The sequence below is a fragment of the Neoarius graeffei genome, chromosome 6 (genome assembly GCF_027579695.1).
Source record: "Neoarius graeffei isolate fNeoGra1 chromosome 6, fNeoGra1.pri, whole genome shotgun sequence".
Taxonomy (NCBI): Eukaryota; Metazoa; Chordata; class Actinopteri; order Siluriformes; family Ariidae; genus Neoarius; species Neoarius graeffei.
The window spans coordinates 58,402,055-58,427,366 of record NC_083574.1 but is presented as its reverse complement, the minus strand read 5'-3'; the positions used below and the strand labels follow the sequence as shown (position 1 = coordinate 58,427,366).

At 41.0% G+C, this 25,312-nt stretch overlaps 1 protein-coding gene across 1 annotated transcript in view; it reads right to left on the bottom strand.

The window, feature by feature from the left end:
• necab2 (N-terminal EF-hand calcium binding protein 2) overlaps positions 1-14,567 on the bottom strand; it is a 329,089-nt gene extending 314,522 nt beyond the window's left edge. Inside the window, exon 1 of the mRNA XM_060923931.1 lies at positions 14,250-14,567. Coding sequence (XP_060779914.1) covers positions 14,250-14,567 — 318 coding nt within the window. The remainder of the gene's footprint in view (positions 1-14,249) is intronic.
• Between the last annotated feature and the right edge of the window lie 10,745 nt (positions 14,568-25,312).

Sequence of the window (25,312 nt, the reverse complement as noted above, 5' to 3'; positions counted from 1 at the left end):
TTACAAAATGCATTTAATTTAAGCTTGATCTGGCGGCTTGTCCAGGGTGTACCCCACTTCTCGCCCATAGTCAGCTGGGATAGGCTCCAGCTTGCCCGTGACCCTGCACAGGATAAGCGGTTACGGATAATGGATGGATGGATTTAGTTACCGATGCATCTGTTATATACTCTTGCCATTTCATCCTCTGGTGAACACATTTCCTCCACCACAAGAGGAAGGAGCAAAAAGGCTCAATAGAATACAACTGAATTTATTTTACAAGGCAATTTAGTAACTGTTTTACACACAGGAAGATGTTGCTGATTGATACTAAACACTTTTCTAAGCCATATTTTGTGCCAATATCAAGTGAAGCCAAAAAAAAGTGGACAGGTCCAAAGATGATCTCAAATATGTCATTTAGATAATGAATGCTCAGTACCTTTGGTGGTGATTGATTTTGTCTTTTCCTCATCTAAGATAATTAATGTTAGGAAGACTGTACTCATTGGTTTAGAGCTAAAACAGGAGGCAGTAATTGTGGCATGGGTACAGAATGCTATGAAAGTAACACAGCAGGGCTCAATCGTTCTGACTCCTATAACAGGACATGCATGTGCAATGGCAGCTGACCTGACACATTCAGCTAACAAGCTAGAGGTGCAAGTGCATGTTAAATGTTAAATGAACTTGGGTGCCAGCATGTGGTGGCTGGACATATCAAGACTTTCTCCAGTTTAACAATGTTTAGTCACAATGTAGGTGACCCAGTTTGGATTTACTTCAGAAGAGCAATATATTTGTGATAGCAAAAGGGGGCTAGTAACCCAAAATTGAAAAGGCATACAGTGCCCTCCAGAATTACTAATAAAATGAGCAAAAAATATGGACATATATGAAAAGAATAGCACTGAATCGATAAAATGTTGTAGTGCAATTTTTGAAACACAGGTTTCAAAATGATCAGCAACCTTAAAATTAAAATAAGAGCACTGAAACTATTCTTCTAATGTCTAACAAGGTTGGAGACACTAATAGAGGGATCCCAATCCACAATGCTGTGCACAACCTTTGAAACTCCTCCATTCTTAGGTTTGTGCATTTGACTGTCCTCTTTAATTCAGACTACAGGTTTTATGGAGACTGAGGTGGTCATTGCAAAGACTGATTGTTTGGGTTTTGTTTGTTTGTTTTATTCCTATGTTGATTTGGAAGCATGTTTGGCCAAGTCTGAAACTCTTCGAAGTGGTTTCCAGATTTTGCTGATATACTAGAGAAATTCATAATGTCATCAAGCTTCACACAAGGCCCTGAACAACCAGCCACAAAAAGCCCCAAAGCATAACTGATCCACCAATGTTCAAATAATATATATTCAAGATTTATTTGTATTTATTTTCAATATAATACACTTTGGGGTGGGGTAAACTTTTTAACTTAATTTTTTTATTAAAAATATAATTGTTATTAAAAATGGCCTGGTTTTTAATAAGAAATGAGGAAAAAATAACTAGCTATAATTGTCAGCAGGGCACAGAGGCATTGTACATGATTATCCAAGTATGACCAAAGTCTAGTTTAGGTATAGGATTGCTCATTATAAGTAACTGCAATTCTGTTAAAACTATTCTCATTAGAATGACCCGAAAACCAGAAAATGTAAAAATGGTAGAAATTAAATTCCTTTTTGCAGTGGTTTGAGTTAAAGCAGCAGCAGGAGATCATAAAACGTTGGTCCTGATCTTTTAAACATCAGCCAATGTTTAGCATCTCAGTTCTTTTTGTAATCTTACATTTGTTAAAATATTATGAAATCATGTCCTACATATGCAGAATGAGAACCTTCTGAATTTTCCTTTTTTTTGCCTTCAGCAAGTGAAATGCATGCTCAACTGAATTTAGGTCAAGTGATTGACTTGGCCATGGCAGAACATTCCACTTTATCGCCTTAAAAATGTCTTGGGGTATTTTCGAAGTATGCTTCAAGTAATTTCTCATCTGCATTGTGAAGCTCCATTCACAGACTTTTGAAGCATTTGACTGAATTAGACCAGATAATGTTGCCCTATACACTTCAGAATTTATTTTGCCACTGCTGTCAGCAATCACATACCCAGTAGTACAAGGGAACCAGTTTCCATTGGCAGCCATATGGCATAAGATGAGGTGGTATGCTTCAGACAATGAGCAGTTCCTTCTCTTCTCCATAATCTTCTCTTCCCATCATTCTGGTACAAGTTGATCTTAGTCTCACCCAGACCCGTTGCAACAAGGTAGGCAGACTTGGCAATTGCCTAGGGCCCCAGCCCTCGAAGGGCCCCCGCTGCGGAACGACTGGTCATGTATTCAATAGCAATGACAACTTTTTGAGCAGCGCAGCGCCTAATGACACTTGTTGAAATACCCTAGTTCCAAGGGGGGCCCCCTAATGCACAACAGCGCCTCCCTATATGCTTTGGCCGAAAAGTGCAATGACAGTCTGTTGTCAACCCCTCAATGCCCATCTCCGTCCAGTCAAGTGGTTGCGGAGCTCCGCGGCAAAAAAACAAAACAAAATCAAATATGAAGCGAAATTACCCCTCAGGGAGCCAGAAGAGAAAGAAGAAAAGGGAAGAGGAAGACAGAAAAAAACAAGACACTGGTAAGTGAGAATGTACACACTCATTAATACCAAGCGGGTCGACAAGCAAATTTGGTAGCTAGCTGGTAGTTATCTTGTAGACAGTGTTTATAACAGTGGTGTAAACGTTGTCATGCACAACAGGCTTACAAACTTGCAAGGACTGGCTAAAAATTCTAATATGTGCCACACAAATAGGTGAAAGACTGTCAACTTCTCCCAGATTAACTTATTGTGTTTATCAAAATGTCATAGTCAGAGTTAGTTTCAGCGAGCTGCATGGCTTTCATCAGAAGTAGCTAGTGTGTCGTGAGCATGAATGGAGTAGGACAGGGGATGGCTCACAAGAAAGCTCTTTTTTACATAAATAACCTATTTATGTAAAAAAGTGGCACTGATGTCAATTGAATGTGATGTCCGCAGGCAGGGCCGGATTAACATGGCCAGGGGCCCCTAGGCTACAAGTTGCTGTAGGCCCCCCCGGCCACCACCATCTTATCCCATCTACCTGTAAAGAACTGTCTATTTTCTACATTTTAAAGGTTTTTTTTTGTTTTTTGTTTTTTTCATTATTAAACTTTGTACAGCTGGGCCAGCAAAAACATGCATGTCAATGTCATCGGAGTGAGTGTGTGTGTGTGTGTGTGCGCGTTTGTGAAACTAGTGGCAGTGGCACATTCATCCACAACTGGGACGGGGTCTGAAAGGGATGGTCCTTCACCCTCACCAGAGCTAGTAGTACTACTGGCTGCAGCTGCAGCTAAAATAACGTTTGCTACGCTAGTGTCATGATGACTTGCACTTGCCAGTTGGGTTTCATTAGGTTTAAAAAACCGTGTTAGTTTTGGTACAGTGGGGCAAAAAAGTATTTAGTCAGTCACCAATTGTGCAAGTTCTCCCACTTAAAAAGATGAGAGAGGCCTGTAATTTTCATCATAGGTATACCTCAACTATGAGAGACAGAATGAGAAAAAAAATCCAGAAAATCACATTGTCTGATTTTTAAATAATTTATTTGCAAATTATGGTGGAAAATAAGTATTTGGTCAATAACAAAAGTTCATCTCAATACTTTGTTATATACCCTTTGTTGGCAATGACAGAGGTCAAACGTTTTCTGTAAGTCTTCACAAGGTTTTCACACACTGTTGCTGGTACTTTGGCCCATTCCTCCATGCAGATCTCCTCTAGAGCAGTGATGTTTTGGGGCTGTCGCTGGGCAACACGGACTTTCAACTCCCTCCAAAGATTTTCTATGGGGTTGAGATCTGGAGACTGGCTAGGGCACTCCAGGACCTTGAAATGCTTCTTACGAAGCCACTCCTTCGTTGCCCGGGCGGTGTGTTTGGGCTCACTGTCATGCTGAAAGACCCAGCCACGTTTCATCTTCAATGCCCTTGCTGATGGAAGGAGGTTTTCACTCAAAATCTCACGATACATGGCCCCATTCATTCTTTCCTTTACATGGATCAGTTGTCCTGGTCCCTTTGCAGAAAAACAGCCCCAAAGCATGATGTTTCCACCCCCATGCTTCACAGTAGGTATGGTGTTCTTTGGATGCAACTCAGCATTCTTTCTCCTCCAAACACGACAAATTGAGTTTTTACCAAAAAGTTCTATTTTGGTATCATCTGACCATATGACATTCTCCCAATCCTCTTCTGGATCATCCAAATGCTCTCTAGCAAACTTCACATGGGCCTGGACATGTACTGGCTTAAGCAGGGGGACACGTCTGGCACTGCAGGATTTGAGTCCCTGGTGGCGTAGTGTGTTACTGATGGTAGCCTTTGTTACTTTGGTCCAAGCTCTCTGCAGGTCATTCACTAGGTCCCCCCGTGTGGTTCTGGGATTTTTGCTCACCGTTCTTGTGATCATTTTGACCCCATGGGGTGAGATCTTGCGTGGAGCCCCAGATCGAGGGAGATTATCAGTGGTCTTGTATGTCTTCCATTTTCTAATAATTGCTCCCACAGTTGATTTCTTCACACCAAGCTGCCTACCTATTGCAGATTCAGTCTTCCCAGCCTGGTGCAGGTCTACAATTTTGTTTCTGGTGTCCTCTGACAGCTCTTTGGTCTTGGCCATAGTGGAGTTTGGAGTGTGACTGTTTGAGGTTGTGGACAGGTGTCTTTTATACTGATAACGAGTTCAAACAGGTGCCATTAATACAGGTAACGAGTGGAGGACAGAGGAGCCTCTTAAAGAAGAAGTTACAGGTCTGTGAGAGCCAGAAATCTTGCTTGTTTGTAGGTGGCCAAATACTTATTTTACCGAGGAATTTACCAATTAATTCATTAAAAATCCTACAATGTGATTACCTGGATTCTTTCCCCCCATTCTGTCTCTCATAATTGAAGTGTACCTATGATGAAAATTACAGGCCTCACTCATCTTTTTAAATGGGAGAACTTGCACAATTGGTGGCTGACTAAATACTTTTTTGCCCCACTGTATATTGCTCAATAGAGCTTTGTCACGTTGGGCTTTTTGCTGTTGCGCCTTGCGCTTTTGAGCACCGCGCTCGTATTTTCTGTCACACATGTTCACTGTTCAACTGTGGAGTGACGTCGTGCATGACGTCTAACGTTTATATATGGAAGGCGGATTTGCCTCACCCAATCAGCGTCCGTTAATTTAAATATTCATTTTGAGCCAATGAATATGAATTTTTTTTTCTTTTGACCAATTGGGGGCCCCCCTGCGAGGCGGGGGGCGTGGGGGCCCCTAGGCTGAAGCCATATGAAGCCTGTGCGGTGATCCGGGCATGCCCGCAGGTCTTTGGACATGGAGGGTATTGTGGCTGCCTTTGCTGAAGCCAAAGCCCGCAAGCAGCAGTTTTAGACATTTTGCCCATGACTCTAGTTGTGTATTCTTAAATTTTTATGTGTTTTTCTATACCTTTTGCACTTTTCTGTGTGTGCTGGTTCTTATTAAGATTCTTATTCATGTTTGTAATCATTTAATCACCATTTGAAGTTATTTCTACTTGTGTATATACTGTAAATATTTAGTGTTGTGTTATTTGCACATTTTACTACTTTGTCTTATTTTCATATTTGATTTTTATATATATATATATATATATATATATATATGTCTGTGTGTGTGTGTGTGTGTGTGTGTGTGTGTGTATATTTTGTCTATTCTTGTGTTTAATTGGGTTTGATAATTATTTATAATAATGTAAAGAGTTCATTTATTAAGTAAAAATCGTAAGAATGATTACAATATGTGTGATGTTTATTTATTAAGTCCTCAGTGGGTAGGCGGCCATAAGGCCTTTCGTCAAGGGGGGGATAATTATGGGCCCCAGATCCCCCTTTGCCTAGGGCCCCCAAATAGCTTGAAACGGGCCTGGTCTCACCTGTCCATAGGATGTTGTTCCAGAACTGTGCAGGTTTTGTAGATGTTTTGGGCAAACTCTAATCTTTCTGGTTTTGAGGCTTACCAAGACTTTTCTTGATTGTTGATTTTTAAACAAATATGCTTATTTCCTAGAATGTGTTCTTGATCTGGCCAACTGTTTTTAAGGGGTTTTCTTTACCAGGGAAAGAATTATTCCATCATTCACCATTCACCAGTTGTTTTTTGTGGTCTTCCGGACCTTTTGGTGTACCTAAGAGAGGCATGTCAAAGCATGCTCAGTCTGTGCCAGACCCATACCCCTCATCAGTTACCCACGGGTATTTTGCACCTTTTCACTGTATCCCAAAGACCCTGATCAGACATTGCCCTAGATTTCATAATCAATTTCCTCAGTTCCCAAGGACATACCACTATTTCCAACATAAAAGACCATTTTCAAAGGTGTGCAGATCGGTCTCCCTAGTCAAACTACCCAATGACCTAGAAACATTAGAAATTGTTTTCAAGGCCTACCAGAGGACATTGTTTCTGACAGAGAGATCCAACTCATGTCCCAATCGTAGAAGGGGTTCTGCAAAAGACTATGTTAATGTTGGTCTCTTCTTCAATTATGATCCCCAAACCAATGGCCAGATGGAAATACTAAACCAGAAAATTGGTACACATACTGCCACAACCACTGGCAGGACCTTTCTTAAATTTACATACCTTCCATGGGCCGAATACGCCTAAAATTCCCAAGTTCACTCCTCAACCAGACTGACCTCTTTTTAGTGTGTTTTGGGGTACCAACTTCCACTATTCTTCTGGTCTGGCAAACCTTCAGTTGTGCCTCATGTGGACAACTGGATGAGATATAGTGAACGCACCTGGGAGTTCACACACCTCTGTTTACAAAAAGTTATCCAACAAAGGAAGAAGCTTGTAGACTGCCATCGGTGCCCTCACCCACCTCTGTAACTAAGCCAGCTGGTCTGGTTATCGACTAGAACCTCCACTTGAGAATACCATCCAGAAAGCTAAGTCCACATTAAACATCCAACCTGGGCTCTATTCCACCAGACTGCCACTTCTTTGATGTCTCTTATTTCCTGTTTGACCTATTTAAAATGCACATGGATTACCTCAATGCAAAGCCTTATGTTTTGTCCGTCACCTGTGTTTACTGACTTCTACCCTTGTCCTGACTTTCATCTCTGTCTGACCCTTGCCTGTCTTTATACTTATCTTGATGTGTATCTTTGTGTTTTTGAACTGAGCCTGTTTACTCACTCTGATTTTGGATTTTGCCATTGAACGTGTTCACTAATACATGTGATCTTTTGATTTCAACTTTGCAGGTTTTGACTCTAATTTTCAATAAAACCTCATGTATATTACAGTGCTCAGCGTAAATGAGTACACCCCCTTTGAAAAGTAACATTTTAAACAATATCTCAATGAACACAAACAATTTCCAAAATGTTGAAAAGACAAAGTTTAATATAACATCTGTTTAACTTATAACGTGAAAGTAAGGCTAATAATATAAACTTAGATTACACATTTTTCAGTTTTACTCAAATTAGGGTGGTGCAAAAATGAGTATACCCCACAACAAAAAACTACTACATCTAGTACTTTGTATGGCCTCCATGATTTTTAATGACAGCATCAAGTCTTCTAGGCATGGAATGAACGAGTTGGTGACATTTTGCAACATCAATCTTTTTCCATTCTTCAACAATGACCTCTTTTAGTGACTGGATGCTGGATGGAGAAATAGAACTTTTTGGTTTAAATGAGAAGCGTTATGTTTGGAGAAAGGAAAACACTGCATTCCAGCATAAGAACCTTATCTCATCTGTGAAACATGTTGGTGGTAGTATCATGGTTTGGGCCTGTTTTGCTGCATCTGGGCCAAGACAGCTTGCCATCATTGATGGAACAATGAATTCTGAATTATAACAGCGAATTCTAAAAGAAAATGTCAGGACATCTGTCCATGAACTGAATCTCAAGAGAAGGTGGGTCATGCAGCAAGACAACGACCCTAAGCACACAAGTCGTTCTACCAAAGAATGGTTAAAGAAGAATAAAGTTAATGTTTTGGAATAGCCAAGTCAAAGTCCTGACCTTAATTCAATCAAAATGTTGTGGAAGGACCTGAAGCGAGCAGTTCATGTGAGGAAACCCACCAACGTCCAAGAGCTGAAGCAGTTCTGTATGGAAGAATGGGCTAAAATTCCTCCAAGCCGGTGTGCGGGACTGATCAACAGTTACCGGAAACGTTTAGTTGCAGTTATTGCTGCACAAGGGGGTCACACCAGATACTGAAAGCAAAGGTTCACATACTTTTGCCACTCACAGATATGTAATATTGGCTCATTTTCCTCAATAAATAAATGACCAAGTAGAATATTTTTGTCTCATTTGTTTAACTGGGTTCTCTTCATCAACTTTTAGGACTGGTGTGAAAGTCTGATGATGTTTTAGGTCATATTTATGCAGAAATACAGAAAATTCTAAAGGGTTCACAAACTTTCAAGCACCACTGTATGTTAGTTACATTAGGAAAGAAATGGTGACTATGCAACCTAAACAATAAAACAGGCAAAATGTGAGGAAAAATGCATATAAATATGAAGTTACTCAGACAGAAATTACTATTGGCAGATTCTACCGTAACTGGATCCGTTAACCATTTGCCCACGAAATAAGAAATTTTTCTTGTCCTTTTTTCAGTGAGGTAATATTTTCAAGATTGAAAATATGGTATTTGGTCTTCTAAAACAGCATGTCATTTAAAAATACACTGAGTATATCAATAAAAGATTTTTAAAGAATAAAGTTCTATTTCTTTGACATATCTGACAGACATAACTCCTATTTTAAAAATCACTTTCATTATCCCTGTTGCTATCGTCAGTGAATTTCTGTCAGATGACCTGACGATAGACTCAGCCATTATGGATCTTTGGTAGTTATCGTGTGGAAGCAGGCTTTATAATTTTTGGGTGTCAACAGATAGAGTTGAAATAGATTAACAGCGAAAAAACTATTTCGTTCACGAGAGAAGCCCACAGTTATTTTTTAAAAAAATGCTATCGTCAGTCTGTCAGTCAAATACACCTGACGATAGCAAAATTCAAGCCCTCACCACGCACATGTTGACTGATGCAAAGAGGAAATTCTACTGCGCATGATTTTTGTGACAGCAGACATTTACTTCCGGGCAAGACTTGGAGTTCTGACAGCTAGATTTCATCAAATAAATCAAGGTAAGATTTTCAGTCAGCTAGCCTGACGATAGAAATTTTTGACGATAGAAACATTGAGAATATATTTGTGCATTCATATTTAAATTTTTCTGGAGGAAAACTATCGGAAGTTGAGATAAATCAGAGCCACTTGCGACCCTTTCAGCCGACGGGCCATTTCAATGTGTTATTTCCCCGCGAAAGTGACACAGTCGTGTCTATCATCACTGTTCTGACAATTATTGTTGATATTTCAATTTTGAAAATAAATTTTCTCTTTTTATTTCAATATTTTATTTTATTATATGGTTCTAGTGATGAGGTATTTAATATTATTACTAAATTTGTCAGATTAATAATGTAAGAAACAGTTTTGTTGCTATTGTCATCTAGAGTGTCTGTCAGAATATGATGGTAGACGTTAGTTTGTCTGTCAGATTTTGATGATAGAAACTGATGTGTTTCTATTGTCATTTAGCATGTCTGTCATGTCAGGCTTTTATTAATTCGTTACCAGGACTACTGTCCTAAAATTTACTGTGAATGTCAAAGACCCCAAATGCTACTAGAAAAACTTAATAGAATGATCAAAATAATCAATTCAGCAATTTAAGGAGATGGGACTTAACTGACCTCTGTTATGGTAGAATCTGCCTCATGTAAATGTGGTTCTACTAACACTGCATAATGGCCAGAATTCCCTGTTCTTCAGAACCAGTGCTGATCCAGAAAGAAGGTTATGTATGCACAGGTGCACAAGAAAGTATACAGGTACCGGTAATTCCCACCTCCACCTCTGATGTTCATAGAACCACAATTATATATGTTACAGGCATTCTTCTATATTTATATTACTTGCAATATACAAAAACCATATGATGTCAGATTATAATAGGCAGATTCTACCATAACAGAAGCTCTCAGCAAAGGTGCTCTGAAGACGACTTCTTACGAGTGACCAGGAAAACCAGGTACAGAGACACCGTTCATAGCTTAAGAGTCTCTTTAAACTCACTCTTTAGTCCTAAAGTGCAACATTATCAGGTAATCATCATGGCTCAGGTAGATAAGGCGCCATACCATAAATATGGGGACCCAGGTTCGATTCCGACCCAAGGTCATTTCCCGATCCCTCCCCTGCTCATTTCCTGTCTCTACACTGTCCTATCCAATAAAGGTGAAAAAAGCCCAAAAAACTATAATAGCTTTGTCTCAATTTGTTTAACTGGGTTCTTTTTATCTACTTTTAGGACTTGTGTGAAAATCTGATGTGTTAGGTCATATTTATGCAGAAATATAGAAAATTCTACAGGGTTCACAAACTTTCAAGCACCACTGTAGGGACATTGTTTTTTCTTTTAAAATAAAACCTCTACACAGTATACAGGTACAAATATGAACAAGTGAAGACTCAAACATGTCTTGTATGGATATTATCTGTCAGTATAAAAGGGTTTTACTTTTTGGGTTTTGTTCTCCTTCAAGTTGGCCAGTAAAACTAGGGATAATCTTTTCTTTGTACTTCTGTTATTTAAATTAAGCTTCACATGAATTAACAAATCAGAGTTTTCTTTTTATTGCATTTTGGAAAATATCCCAACTTTTCTGGAAATGGGAGTTGTAGAATTAAATCCTGATCATCTCCTCATTACTAGTGCATCTCAAAAACTTAGAATATCATGAAAAAGTTCAGTATTTCCATCAGTTATTTATGAAAGTGAAAATTTAATATATTCTAGACTCATTACACAAACTAAAATGCTTCAAGCATTTTTTATTTTAATTTTGATAATTATGGCCTACAGTGCAAAAAAAATTAAAAACATCAAAATATTTGAATACTTAATTTCAAGCTTGAGTAAAACAGTGCAAACACCATGTATCGCTCAGGCTAGTTCAGTACACACAACCACAATCATGGGGAAGACTGCTGACTTGACAGCTGTCCAGAAAACGATCACTGACACCCTCCACAAGGAAGATAAGCCACAAAAGGTCATTGCTGAAAAGGCTGGCTGGAAAAGGTGCACAAGCAACAGGGATGACCACAGCCTCAGGAGGATTGTCAAGAAAAGTTAATTCAAGAACTTGGGAGAGCTTCACGAGGAGTGGACTGAGGCTGGTGTCAGTGCATCAAGAGCCACCATGCACAGACGGGGGCTATAACTGTCAAATTCTTAATATCAAACCATTCCTGAACCAGAGAGAACATCAAAAGCATCTTACCTGGGCTAAGAAGAGAAAGAACTGGACTATTGTTCAGTGGCACAAAGTCCTCTTTTTAGATTAAAGTAAATTTTGCATTTCATTTGGAAATCAAGGTCCTAGAGTCTGGAAGAAGAGTGGAGAGACACAGAATTCAAGGTGTTTGAAGTCCAGTGTGACATTTCAGTAGTCTGTGATGATTTGGGGTGCTGTGTCATCTGGTGGCACGGTGGTGTAGTGGTTAGCACTATCGCCTCACAACAAGAAGGTTCTGGGTTCAAGCCCAGCGGCTGGCGGGGGCCTTTCTGTGTGGAGTTTGCATGCTCTCCCTGTGTCTGCGTGGGTTTCCTCTGGGTGCTCCGGTTTCCCCCACAGTTCAAAGACATGCAGTTAAGTTAACGTGGGGCGGCCTTGGGTTGAAGTGCCCTTGAGCAAGGTAGCTAACCCCTGACTGCTCCCTGGGCACTGTACTATGGCTGCCCGCTGCTGTGCGTTCACTGCTTCAGATGGGTTAAATGCAGAGGATTGAAGTGTGCATGTGACAAATAAAGGTTTCTTCTTCTATGTCATCTGCTGGTGTTGGGCCACTGTTTTATCAAGTCCAGAGTCAACGCAGCCATCTACCAGGAGATTTTAGAGCACTTCATGCTTCCATCTGCTGACAACCTTTACGGAGATGCTATTTTCCTTTTTCAGCAGGACTTAGGGCCTGCTGACAGTGCCAAAACTACTGCCAAATGGTTTGCTGACCATGATATTACTGTGCTTGATTGGCCAGACAACTCGCCTGACCTGAACCCCATATAAGAATCTGTAGGGTATTGTCAAGAAGAAGATAAGAAACATCCAACCCAAAAATACAGACAAGCTGAAGGCCACTATAAAAGAAACTTGAACTTCAATAATACAGCAGTACCACAGGCTGATCGCCTCCATGCCATGCTGCACTGATGCAGTAATTCATAGTAAAGGAGCCCCAACCAAGTATTGAGTGTATAAATGAACATACTTTTCAGATGTTGGACATTTCTGTATTCTAAATCCTTCTTTGATTGATCTTAGGAAACATTCTAATTATTTGAGATACTGGATTTCTGATTTTCACAAGCTATAAACCATAAAACAAAAAAGGCATGAAATATTTCACTTTACATGTAATGAATCCAGAAGATATGAAAGTTTACCTTTTTTATTTAAATTATGAAAAAATGAACTTTTTCACGATATTCTATTTTTTTTAGATGCACTAGTATACTAAATAATGGTTTCTGCTTTGTTGAAGTGACTCTCCCAGCACTGTGGTCCATGAATAAAAGAAGGGTCTATGAACTTTTAAATTAACAGTTATCATGTCTTCACAACCTGACCATGAACCCAAGCATTACAGAGGTAACGGAATCCACTTGCCAGCAAGGAGGACACTGATTCCCAGAAAGCACCCACGCTCCTGAATGTGTGCCCCTGCAGAACGCTGCTTTGCACTTCCCTCTCTTGGTCTCCTTCCCTCCCTCCTTCTCTCATTCCTAACTCTGCATCCCCCCCTCCTGCACCACTGGTCTTTCTGCCCCCCGTGTCTCTGTCTCCTTTTTCTCTTGTGTGAGCTTCTTAATTTCATACTTTTGATGTACAATTGTGCCCCAAGTCTTTTAAAATGAGTTTCTTAGTTTAATTAGTAACATGCACCATTTAAATATATTAGTATGTCTTGCTTTATCTGGGACTGGTACTGAACTACTTTTCACTTACAAAAGCCTAAAAGCAATTTGTGCATTGAGACATGATTAGGTATAGCAAGTTATTATTGACCACTGAGCACAGTACACCAACACTTTGACCTACTAAATCAATACTGCCAGACCTCGCCCTTGCAGCCATCTATGAAGCCTCAATATAAGGCTTCAGTAAAGTGAAAGAAAGAAAGAAAGAAAGAAAGAAAGAAAGAAAGAAAGAAAGAAAGAAAGAAAGAAAGAAAGAAAGAAAGAAAGAAAGAAAATCAATTATTCAAGTAGGGTGTGCTTCACAAACAGGCTATATATAATCATGTCAAATGAGTACAGAAATACTGTATTACAAATTGAAAGGCAACAGGAAAAAAAAAAGTCTGAACAGCTCTATAAACATGTGTAGTGGGTGATATAACGGAACCTCAGTCGGTTTGCTACTAAAATAGCAAAACAGATAGATTTATCAAATTTTGCAAATGATGTTTCCAGGGGTTGCCTGGTTGGACCGACTGTTTCCACCCTAAGCACGGTTTAAAATCCATTCAATTCATTACACACCAGTCCAAACTGTAATTAAATCGTATCTTGCATAAAACATCCTGGGGCTATTTCCCACACAAATATGACTGCGAAAATCCAGTTTGAGTAGATGGTAGCTCAATCTGGCAACACTAACTGTACCACTGGAGAGAGCGCGCTTATCTGCGCCAGCGGTTCCGAGTTCTCCGGACACAGTACCCAACCCTGGTCCTGAAAATCCCCCTGTCCTACACATTAACATTTCCCTCTTCTAACATCTTCAAGTAATAAGCTAATTAACAGTTTGTGTTAGAGCATGGAAACCCCTAAAATGTGCAAGACTATAATGCGCTTATTGTACTATAGGAGTATCGATATCATCTGTAATATCCTGCGGCTTCTTGAAGTATGGAAACCGGTTGTGGTGACGATATGACGTTAATTTAGTCGCACAAGTTGTCGAATTTACACTGAGGCTGTGTTAATCCTGATTTTATGTTCCATCTCAACCTGTGCGCTCCACCCTCGCAGTTCATCACTGAAAATGAAATGCACTTAAGGCAGCTTGCTAAGGAACAGAAAGCCACTTACGTCTAGAATGACTGAAATGCCTTTGCGCGGCTCCGGAGCGAAGAATTGCTCTTGCGCCACGGCCGCTTCCTCCTTGCCGTATTCGCGCGTCGAGATGCTTTTGTTGTCGCTCATCTTGGTGACGATCCAGCGCACAAGCCCGTCTATGGCGCCGGGCTGTGAGCCGCCGTTCCCGGGCTGCGCGGCCGTCGCGGTCTCGCTGTTCTGCGCGGGGAATCTAGTCTGCTCGCCGCAGTCCTGCGCCCGCAGCTTGGCTTGGTCCTTGTGGAGCAGCTTGTGGACGCCGTCCCTGCAGTAGCGCGCCGCTTGCTCGCACATCCTCTTTGCCGCGCTGCGTTCATGCTGCGCGCTATGGGGGCGATGCCCTCCCCTCGCTCTGACATCACTCTCTCTCTCTCTCTCTCTCACACACACACTTTCACGAAAATATCTTCACTTTTCTAATAGAAGTTTCTGTCTGCTTTTTGTAAGCGACCTTATTGCAGCAGTAATGTGTTTTAGACTATTTAAGTCAAGTTTATTTGTATCGCGCTTTTAACAATAAACATTGTCGCAAAGCAGCTTTACAGAATTTGAACGACTTAAAACATAAGCTAATTTTGTCCCTAATCTATCCCTAATGAGCCTGTGGCGACGGTGGCAAGGAAAAACTCCCTCAGACGACATGAGGAAGAAACCTCGAGAGGAACCAGACTCAAAAGGGAACCCATCCTCATTTGGGCAACAACAGACAGCATGACCAGGCCCAGCGCCAGGGACAGTTTACTAAGGGGGCAATTAGAAATCGCAAGGGGGCAAATATTTTTCATATAGTGTGTAGTAGTGATGGCGGTCTGACAACGTGTTTCAAACAATTAACTGCACCCAGGGCCAGTTCTGGAGGGGTAGCAACGGTAGCATTTGCACCCGGGACTGGTGTGGAGAGGGGCCCCAAAAAATAAGATAAAATAAAAAATAAAGAGTTCTCTCTGTTCCTGAATAAGTGCATTACTGAGTGTCTCTGAGCAAAGGAGAGCCTGAACGTTGCAACCTCCCTATTGGCTGTTTATTGGCTGTTTGTAAAAATGTATCAATTGTTGCCCTTCCCACGGGAATCATCGCGGGCTCGAGAGACGAGACCTGATGAGTTAGTTCGTTGGTAGCAGAACAAAATGTCTGGACACAAATCGGGTTTTCAGAAAAGGAAAGAAAATAAACGCAGGGTCGAAAATACAAAAAAGGAGGCAGAAAATGCAAAACGAGTATATACTTCTTGGCTTAGCCAAGACACGACACATACAGTTTTAAGGTAGGACAAATGGTTACTTTTTAAGGCAGCCCGCCATGGCTGCAGGCTGTCAGTTGTGTCATTGAATGGTTACTTTTTAAGGCAGCCCGCCGTGTCTGCAGGCTTATTTATTATAGCCCATTTAGTTAAAATAGTTGATGTAAAATGTTTATAGTTATGTGATGGTTGTCCTGATTTAGACTGGTGTGTGTGGGGGGGGGGTTGTTTTTTTGGGGGGGTTGCGCGATGTTGCACCCGGGTAGGGCAGAACCGGCCCTGACTGCACCAACCACAAAACCACGGCCCCGAAGGTTGCTTTAGTACGGGAAAATCATGTGACATATTACCAGGGCAGTTGCGCTTTATCAACTCCCGTGCCCACCTGTTAACCCTCCCCTCTAGTTTTCTCACAGACACGCGTTACAACCGGAAAGATGCCAAACATAAAACAACACACACAAACCTACAGGCAAGTCCTTTACATTTAAAATACATACAAATAGCTCCGCGGCATGAAAACAAAACGTCAATGCAAGTCTAAGGCCATGTACACACGTAGCCGGGTATTTCTAAAACCGAACATTCCCCCCCTCCCCCGTTTATAAAAATGTTTTATCCACACCACCTCGTCTTCGAAAAAAATCCCTTCCACACATAACCACACATCTGCGTTTTCAATCACATTCATAAGCATTCCAAACCTGTAGATGGCATTATTTCCCCAAATCCTACCCTCTAATCACATCAGAATAGCCCTCTGTTGGCGTCACTTCCGCCTAAACATAAAACATGACGCCAAGCTCGTTCGTCTGGACAGACTCGGAGACAGAATTGCTTCTAAACGCAATTTTGGAGTATAAACTTCAAAAGAGGGCGGCACGGTGGTGTAGTGGTTAGCGCTGTCGCCTCACAGCAAGAAGGTCTGGGTTCGAGCCCCGGGGCCGGCGAGGGCCTTTCTGTGCGGAGTTTGCATGTTCTCCCCGTGTCCGCGTGGGTTTCCTCTGGGTGCTCCGGTTTCCCCCACAGTCCAAAGACATGCAGGTTAGGTTAACTGGTGACTCTAAATTGACCGTAGGTGTGAATGTGAGTGTGAATGGTTGTCTGTGTCTATGTGTCAGCCCTGTGATGACCTGGCGACTTGTCCAGGGTGTACCCCGCCTCTCGCCCGTAGTCAGCTGGGATAGGCTCCAGCTTGCCTGCGACCCTGTAGAAGGATAAAGCGGCTAGAGATAATGAATGAATGAATGAACTTCAAAAGACGCAAGAAAACGTTGATTGGGAATCTTATCAGTAGCTGGGCTTCTAAAATTAAACATGTAAATAGCACCTGCACAATAATTAATGCTTTCAAGGCACTACTCCGATCCATTACTCTTTGTCCATGCTTAATCTGGCTTCTGCAGTAAACAAAGGTCGCATGTTTGACGTCAGGGCAGATTTGTTGTCATTCTTTTGGCGCAGATTGTGACGTTCTAAAACGCAAACCTCCAGTTATCTCTGTCTACACGAAAAGGCATACACGGAATTTTCAAAAATCTTCACTTTGCCCGGAGTTTTTTTAAATATTCGTTTTTGATGTGTTTTCATGTGGATGACAGGCCAAAACGTAGAAAAATATCTTCGATTTAGCATATACCTGGCTACGTGTGGACGGGGTCTAAGGTACTTAGCTCGGCGGCCAAAATCATAATTTAAAAAAATCAACAGACCCCGCGGCTGCACCAGTAATAGCCTTCCTGACTCGCACCGAGTCAACGCTAACCACTTAATCCGCGATCCCAGTTTAGGCGTGTAGGGGACAAAACACTCTGAAGTGATGAATTTTCACCCCCGCTGCATGGGGGGTGACGTCAATGACACATATTCTTACGCTATTTGCGCACAAAGCGGACCATATATGAACACATACACTAACATAAACGGAGATAAACTTAGCCTACAAAGAAAGAAAATGGATTCACAATATTGTGATTGAATTCGTTTAATTCGGTGGGGGAAAGACTACTCCCGTAAACTTGACTGCATATTACAGGATATTGCAGAGACAGTGCACTTGTAAGTGTCATAACAACCAATCAGATTTGTTCTACCGTGCCAGTTTTAGTAGTGATTTATGTGAAATGTATTTTTGTGCAATGCGCAACCACTTAATATTTCGTATTTGAAAATGCAAATTATTATTACGTCTATAATACATTATATTTTCATAAGAAAACAATTAAGTGATCTGAGTCTCCGTTGAGGGGGCGGGGCTGTAGCCACGAGGGGGCGACGCCCCCTTTCGCCCCCCCACGGCGCCGGGTCCGAGCATGACTAAAACATTAACAGGATTAACAGGGGATTAAAACAAAAGATATGGTTAAAAACCTTGGTGTTTTCATTGACAGCGTGCTAAACTTTGACAGTCACATGAAAGCAATCACTAAATCAGCATTTTATCCTGTACTCGAGTTGAGGGGGGATGCCATCCCCCCTGGAATAAAAAATGGTCAAAATCATCCCCCCTCTAAAACGGGCATCTCCCCTCCCTTCCCTTGAGCAATTTTATCAATAAATGTGGACATTACTTCTATTTAACATTGGAATTAGAAATGCCATTCCACGTAGCTTTGCTGAAACTGAGCATACAATAAGCTACTGCGAGAGAGGGCACGCGCAAGCGAAGCGTTTGAGAAGGTGACATTCAGTTGGGGTTCCGTTATTTTTTATTTCATTCGGCGTCAGTGACAGCAGCGGATTGCAGCATCATGGCCAAGCGGAGTGGACAGCAAGACCTAAGCAAGTTCGGATTTAAGATCGCAAGAAAAAACATTTCAGAAGGTAAGTCAAGAGTTACGAATATCAGTCACACTTTCTGTGAGCCCACTATCATGCTGTAAAATTACCGATATGTAGCCTAATTTGTGGGCGGCGGATAACAACACAGCTATCATAATGAATGTTAGTTTGGAGTCTAGCCAGCTATCGATAGCTTACTCAGGTTCATGTTAGCTTTGATTTCTTGTATAAGGCCATTAATTTAATCAGCCTGGACGTTCGTTTGTTATTCTTCAGGCAACAAAAAGTGTTATTCAAGACAGGAAGGCTAAAATAAATGACACTAGCAGTTTTGAAGGCTTCATTGCCTCATTAGAGAGCCGGTCACAACATGTAAGGCAGAGCAGGATTGGTGTAGGACTCGACAAAGTGTCTGCTAAAATGCAGCTTTCTTTTTCTTCTTCTGTCTCCTCAATGGGCCTTTTCCCCTTTCCAAAGAAACTTTCCAAAGATGCCTGCTTTTAACGCATTTTGCTAGCTTGTATCCAGTATGTATCAAAGTGCTGGTATGTATCGAAGCAAAGTATCAAAGTATCCAAGGCAGCTCCTTGGAAACCGTCAACGTTAAGGTGTCACGTGACCTAGATAACAGCGGGAATCAACGTTACAGAAAGAATCCGGTCATTTTTCAAAGCTCAAATCCTCGTTCAGATAATAAATAAATCAGAAATAATATAAGTACTTTTCTTTTCATTAAAATAATAACCGGTATGGACATGTATAATTTGCATTACTCATAAGAATAAACATAATAATAACAAAAAGGAAAAAAAAATGCATAATGCCTCAAACATCTTTTAGGAAGTTTAGTCTGATTTACAATTTACTGTTGCTTGTTTTAGCTTATTGGTTACCTACCTACCTCTGTATTTAACTCAATGTTCCCAATGTTCAGCTTTGAATAAAAATTCTATTGACTTGATATGAAAAGATTCAGTTGTTCATTTACATTGCCTGCTGAGGTTTTAATAAATTATTTACCAAACGATTTAAAAGGAGCCTACCATGACTATGAAGTTACACTTCAAATTTGTCATCTGCATTTCACCCTAATATGGAGAATGTAGTACTGTAGGTATGTCAGCCAGGAGACTGACTAAATATGACACATGACATCTACACTGTGCATGTTTTACAGTAAAATACCAGTGTATTATGGTTTTTTTACAACAATAAAAAGGGTACACAGTGTGTACTACACACTTTATCAGCACAAAATACTGTATGTCTGGTAAATGAACAAGGTCCACAGACCTACGTTGTGTGCAAACCCTCCTAAAAGCAAACCAGTTTCCCACCGACGGACCGACCGATGGGTCGACACACGACTAAAAATTTCACCATCCCCCCGGTTTGATTTTACAACTCGACCACTGATTTTATCACCTAAAAAACATTTCCAAACTAAGAGGACTTATGTCAAAAAATGATCTGGAAAAACTTATACATGTCTTCATCTCTAGTAGGGTTGACTACTGCAATGGCCTTTTCACAGGCCTGCCAAAAAAGACCATCAAACGACTTCAGCTGGTTCAAAATGCAGCGGCTAGGGTTCTCACACAAACAAAAAGAACAGAGCACATTACTCCAATTCTAAGGTCCCTTCACTGGCTTCCAGTAAGCTACAGAATTTACTTTAAAGCATTGCTGCTGGTGTACAAATCTCTAAATGGTACAAGGCCCAATTACCTCTCTGATATGTTGCAGCGGCCTAACCCGATCAGATCTACCAGATCGCAGCAGCAAAATTTACTGGTAAAACCTGTGGTTAAAACAAAGTGTGGTGAAGCAGCTTTTAGCTACTACGCAGTACAGCTATGGAACCAACTCCCAGAGGACATCAAAAATGCTCCTGCTGTTGGCAGCTTCAAATCTAGATTCAAGACCAAGCTGTTTTCAGATGCTTTCTGCTAAAGCCTTGGTCACAACCGGCCGTACGTGCTCCTACGGCCGGTCTGCGTGCAAAAAACGCAAGAAACGCACGGAGGGCGCGCGTGTGACGTGCTGATTTTCGAACCGTAGACTGGCCGCGGACCGGCCGCAGAGGTTCTTTGTCATGTCAAACAAACTCTACGGGCGCTTACGTTTTTTTCAGGTTGCAAGACAAACTTATGGCCTCGTGTGTCTTCCGTACAGCTGACATGCGTCTTTTGTACGATTTGCTGGTGTCAGGTTTGGGCAAAATGTCAATTTTTTTCGTACGTCGCACTTGCAGACTCCGTATGTGTGTCGTGCGCCCCACATACGTAATTAGTGCGGCCAACGCACGTTCAGATATTTCGTACGTCATCCATGCGTGTCGAGTAAGTCGGCCGTGCATTGGCCGTATGCAGGGATGCAAACAGCGCGCCTTTTGGCGGATGGTGCCTTTTTCACGGCTGAATCGCGCAGATCCGAATTTTTTTTTAGGGGGGGCGTTGGAGTGTCTGATTATAATTTCAAAGTAAATTCTGTATTAAAATTACTAAATAAGCAAATCCGTTACAGTCCATGAAACAGGAAGTATAAGGATGAGGAAAAAACAGTTTAAATCGGAAGCTGCACACATTTGCGCAGTCCTGCCGCTCAGGCTGCACAAATGTGCGCAGCTTCCCGATTTAAACTGTTTTTTCCTCATCCTTATACTTCCTGTTTCATGGACTGTAACGGATTTGCTTATTTAGTAATTTTAATACAGAATTTACTTTGAAATTATAATCAGACACTCCAACGCCCCCCCTAAAAAAAAAATTCAGATCTGCGCGATTCAGCCGTGAAAAAGGCGCCATCCGCCAAAAGGCACACTGTTTGCATCCCTGCGTATGGCGAGAGGGCATCAATCGCACGAAAACTTGGGTATATAAAGCTGCAGGGGTGCCTACGGCCATTTGTACACGTAGGCTTTAACTGAGAGAAAATCCAATTTCATTTCATTGCTTCAATATGCCGAAGGCAAGAGGGAAGAGGAGGATAGAAAAGGTGTCGGAGACGGAGGAGAGAGAGGGGGTGACAGAGGGAGGAGAGAGAGACAGCGGCAGAGATGGAGGAGAGAGAGAGGACAAGGAGCAGTGAGGAGGAGGATGAAGACCACGACAGTGGCCAGCAGGCCAGGAGTTTGTCGTACTCTTTCGTCGTAGCAGACCAGGAGAGGTTGGTAGATTTTTTCCATGCCAACCCTTGTTTCTATGACAAGACTTTGGACCTGTACAGCGACGCCATCCACAAACGGAAATTGACACAGGGCATTGCTACTGAACTACACACAACTGGTGAGTATTGACCTGCTAAATACTAATTATGGTGCTGTTTTGGCATTTTCTTAGTAAAAATCCAACGGCGTTGGTACGCACGTACAGATCATGCGCAGTTCTTGCAACCTTCATACGAAGCCTGCATGGGCACGGTCAGTACGATTAGTGCACGTTTGAAGGACATTGGTCTTACAACTACGTGCGTTGGCTGTACGAATGAAGCAACAGCCGTACGTCCGAGCAGCCTTAGATTTCGTGCGTGGTACACTCGTTCGACTTCCAGGTTGTACGTTGGGTGCACGGTGATCTTACTCCTTCATGGTCACCACAACTACGTTCTCCACGAACAAAAAAAAAAAACGCAGCGATTTGGGAAACGTCAAAAATCGCACGGCCAAAAAATCGTATGTCCGGTTGTGACCGAGGCTTAACTGATAAATATCATCATCTTTACATGTTTTAAACTTTACTTAACTTTTATTCTATTTTATTCTGCTGTTTTTTACTGAACTTTTACTTCATTTTATTATTTTATTTCTACTATTGTTTAATTCTTCTTATTTTTTTCTCTCTTCTTCCCCCTTTATTTTATGTAATTTTATTTTCTATTGTTTACTGTTTTGCCTTTACCTCTGTAAAGCACATTGAACTGCCACTGTGTATGAAATGCGCTATATAAATAAACTTGCCTTGCCTTAACAGTTTTAACATGAAGACAGTTTCGTTGATGTTGTAACTCTTCATTGATGGAAACTTGAGTGCAAAACTGTTCATGACAACTGCAGTCCTAAAGTTAGCAAGTCAACTGTAGTCCTCAGCCATAAAAGCATTACTGTAAGAGTCCAGAGCATCCTCCAGGTGTAACCCTCAACTGTCCTCATGGGGCTGTCCTCCACAGGAGCGATGCGATAAAACTCCAACCAGACACAGGGCACCAGGATGGATCAAGCAGGTCCGAGGGGCAGAAGAGGCCAGCATCTCAATCCCAGGACCAACATGTAACTCAGAGGGACAGATTGGGGGGGGGGGGGGGGGAACACAGGTTGTTAGGTATGCCCTAAAAATGACACAAGTATTAAGTCTGTGTGGTAGGCTTGCAGAGACGAGAGTCTTGACATCAGGCATAATACACAGCAATGGCATATTAATATGGTTAAAAAATATCATGACCTGCTCTGGCTGGATGCTTGATTGGGTGATGGGAGCACACTCCTCAGCAATGATGGGATGCAGATGGGACTCTTAGGGCTGGCCAAGACAATTCAGTTACATTTCACCGGGTCTGGGACATGCGACAGAATGTCTGATGGCCGATTCCCTGCAGGCTACGATAGCCAGTCGAGGTCTCCACCCTCTCCACCAAAAGATTTCCTGTTGACTCCATGTAACTCAGAGGGACATCTTTGTGGGGGAGAAAAACACAGGGTTCTCTCTCTCTCTCTCTCTCTCTCTCTCTCTCTTTTTGGCCAATTTGGCTTAAAGGCCTCACTAAACATATCCAATGAAAGCGCACAATACTTTACAAACTGAACAGAACATTTTTTATATAATAGAAGTTTGATATTAGGTTTTGAATAGGTCATGCATTTGTGACAACTAACCCTATCATGAGCAAACAAAAAAAGTCCTAGTACACTCTATCCAGTTTTTAGTGACATTTAAGCTGATTTCAGTGTCAATAATTTCTTTAATAACAAAAAAAAAACACACAGGACTTCAACATTTTACTTGAGATATGAAAATAACCTCATATCAATACTCTATCACCTATAAAGAAGGCAAGGTGAGTTTCACCCACATTTTAAACAATTTATTTTTTATATTTTGCTGGATTTTATCATTGTTGGATTCACAAGTGAGCTTCACTGTTTGTAGTGTCCTCAGTCCTTGTTGCAGTCACGCCATAGAGAACCCAACCATCAGTATTTCAATAATATAGATATTCCTGGAAAATATGAAAATGTATTATTATACAGTCATGTGAAAAAAAACAAGTACATCCCATGGAAACTGTAAACTTTTCTCAATATAGTTAAACAAACATTTCACTCTCTTTGATACAATGCATACAGATAAAAGTAATACACTCCAACAAACAACACATAACATTGATATTTTGTAGTCATTTTCATAATTTAAATTAAAAAAAAGAGTAAAAAAAAAGTAAGGACACACTGGAAAAAGTAAGTACACCTTTATACTTAATCACACTTTCAAGTTCATAAAATTAAGATCAGGTGCCATTGATTAGAACCTCCTGCAGGTGGAGGTGCATGTGAAACTGGTCTTTTTTAAACCTGACATCTAGGGCATGGTGTTCTTTTTGCAACTGAAGTGTGTGGTGTTATCATACCAAGATCTAAAGAGCTCTTGAAGGACCTCAGAAAGAAGGTTGTAGATGCCCATGAATCTGGCAAGGGATTTAAAAAGATCGCTAAATTATTAGAAATAAATCACCCCACTGTAAGGAAAATCATCTACAAATGGCATAGATTTCAAACAACTGCCAATTGGTCCAGGACTGGCTGCACCAGTAAAGTCAACTCAAGAGCAGACCGTTTGATGCTAAAAGAAGTCTCCAAGAATCTCAACATTTCATCACGGTATCTGCAGGTAACTCTTGCAACTGTTGATGTGAAAGTGCATACATCTACAATCAGAGATTATACAAATTTGACCTGCGTAGGGTGTGTACCAGGAAAAAGCCTTTGCTAGCAAAAGGAACATTAAAGCAAGATTACAGTTTGCCAATGAGCATATTGGCAAAGACCTGGCCTTTTGGAATAATGTGCTCTGGAAAGACAAATCAAATGTGTGGCACAGACCAAAGAAGGCTTTTCAGGAGGATAAGCTCATACCAACTGTGAAGCATGGCAGTGGAAATGTTATGGTTTGGGGTTGCTTTGCTGCCTCAGAGATGGGAAGCTTGCATTCATTGATTCAACTCTGAATTCTGAATAATATAAAAAAGAGTGCTTGAAGATAATGTGAGGCCACCTGTTCAAAAGTTGAAGTTGAACCAGAGGTGGACCTTTCAACAAGATAATGATCCAAAGCACACTAACAAATCCACCAAGGAACTGCTCAATAAGAAGAAATGGAGGGTTATGGAATGGTCCTCTAATTAATATTTTAATTGACTTTCTCACGAACGCAAACAAATTGAGTCACTATAATCCAATGGGCCTGTATTCTCAAACCTATTAAAATGTGTTGGGTTTTTCCATCCTTTTTTATATATGCAGCGGCATACATTGGTGATAATTATATTATTGCAGGGGGTGCTGTAAAACCTATTTCCATCTTTTTGGAAGCCCCTCATAATAATTTTGAGCTGGCTTGATGGGGAAGTTTGAAAACAAAACAAGTACAAAATGAATTGTGTACAGTCTGTGATTGTCTTATAGCATAAGGTTATATATGGCACTGTATAAATGTGTACAGCTTTTGATAAAAGACTTACGTGGCTAAATGTAAGATTTAGTAAAATGTACTTACCAAACAAGTGCCCAAGTACTAGTATGATGCCATCTGGTTTACAAGGTAAAATCAAGGTCTTTCCTTCACAGAATGCATAACTATGCTAGACCATTTTCAACATTTTTGGCAAGAAGTTTGAAACAGTGATCAAAAATGTACATGTCTTGGATGTATGAAAATGTCCTCAGAAAGCACTAAGAATAGGAGTCATTTGGGAATATTATCCAAAAGCAGTAGGAACAAGTGACTCAGTTCATTCTAAGTCATGA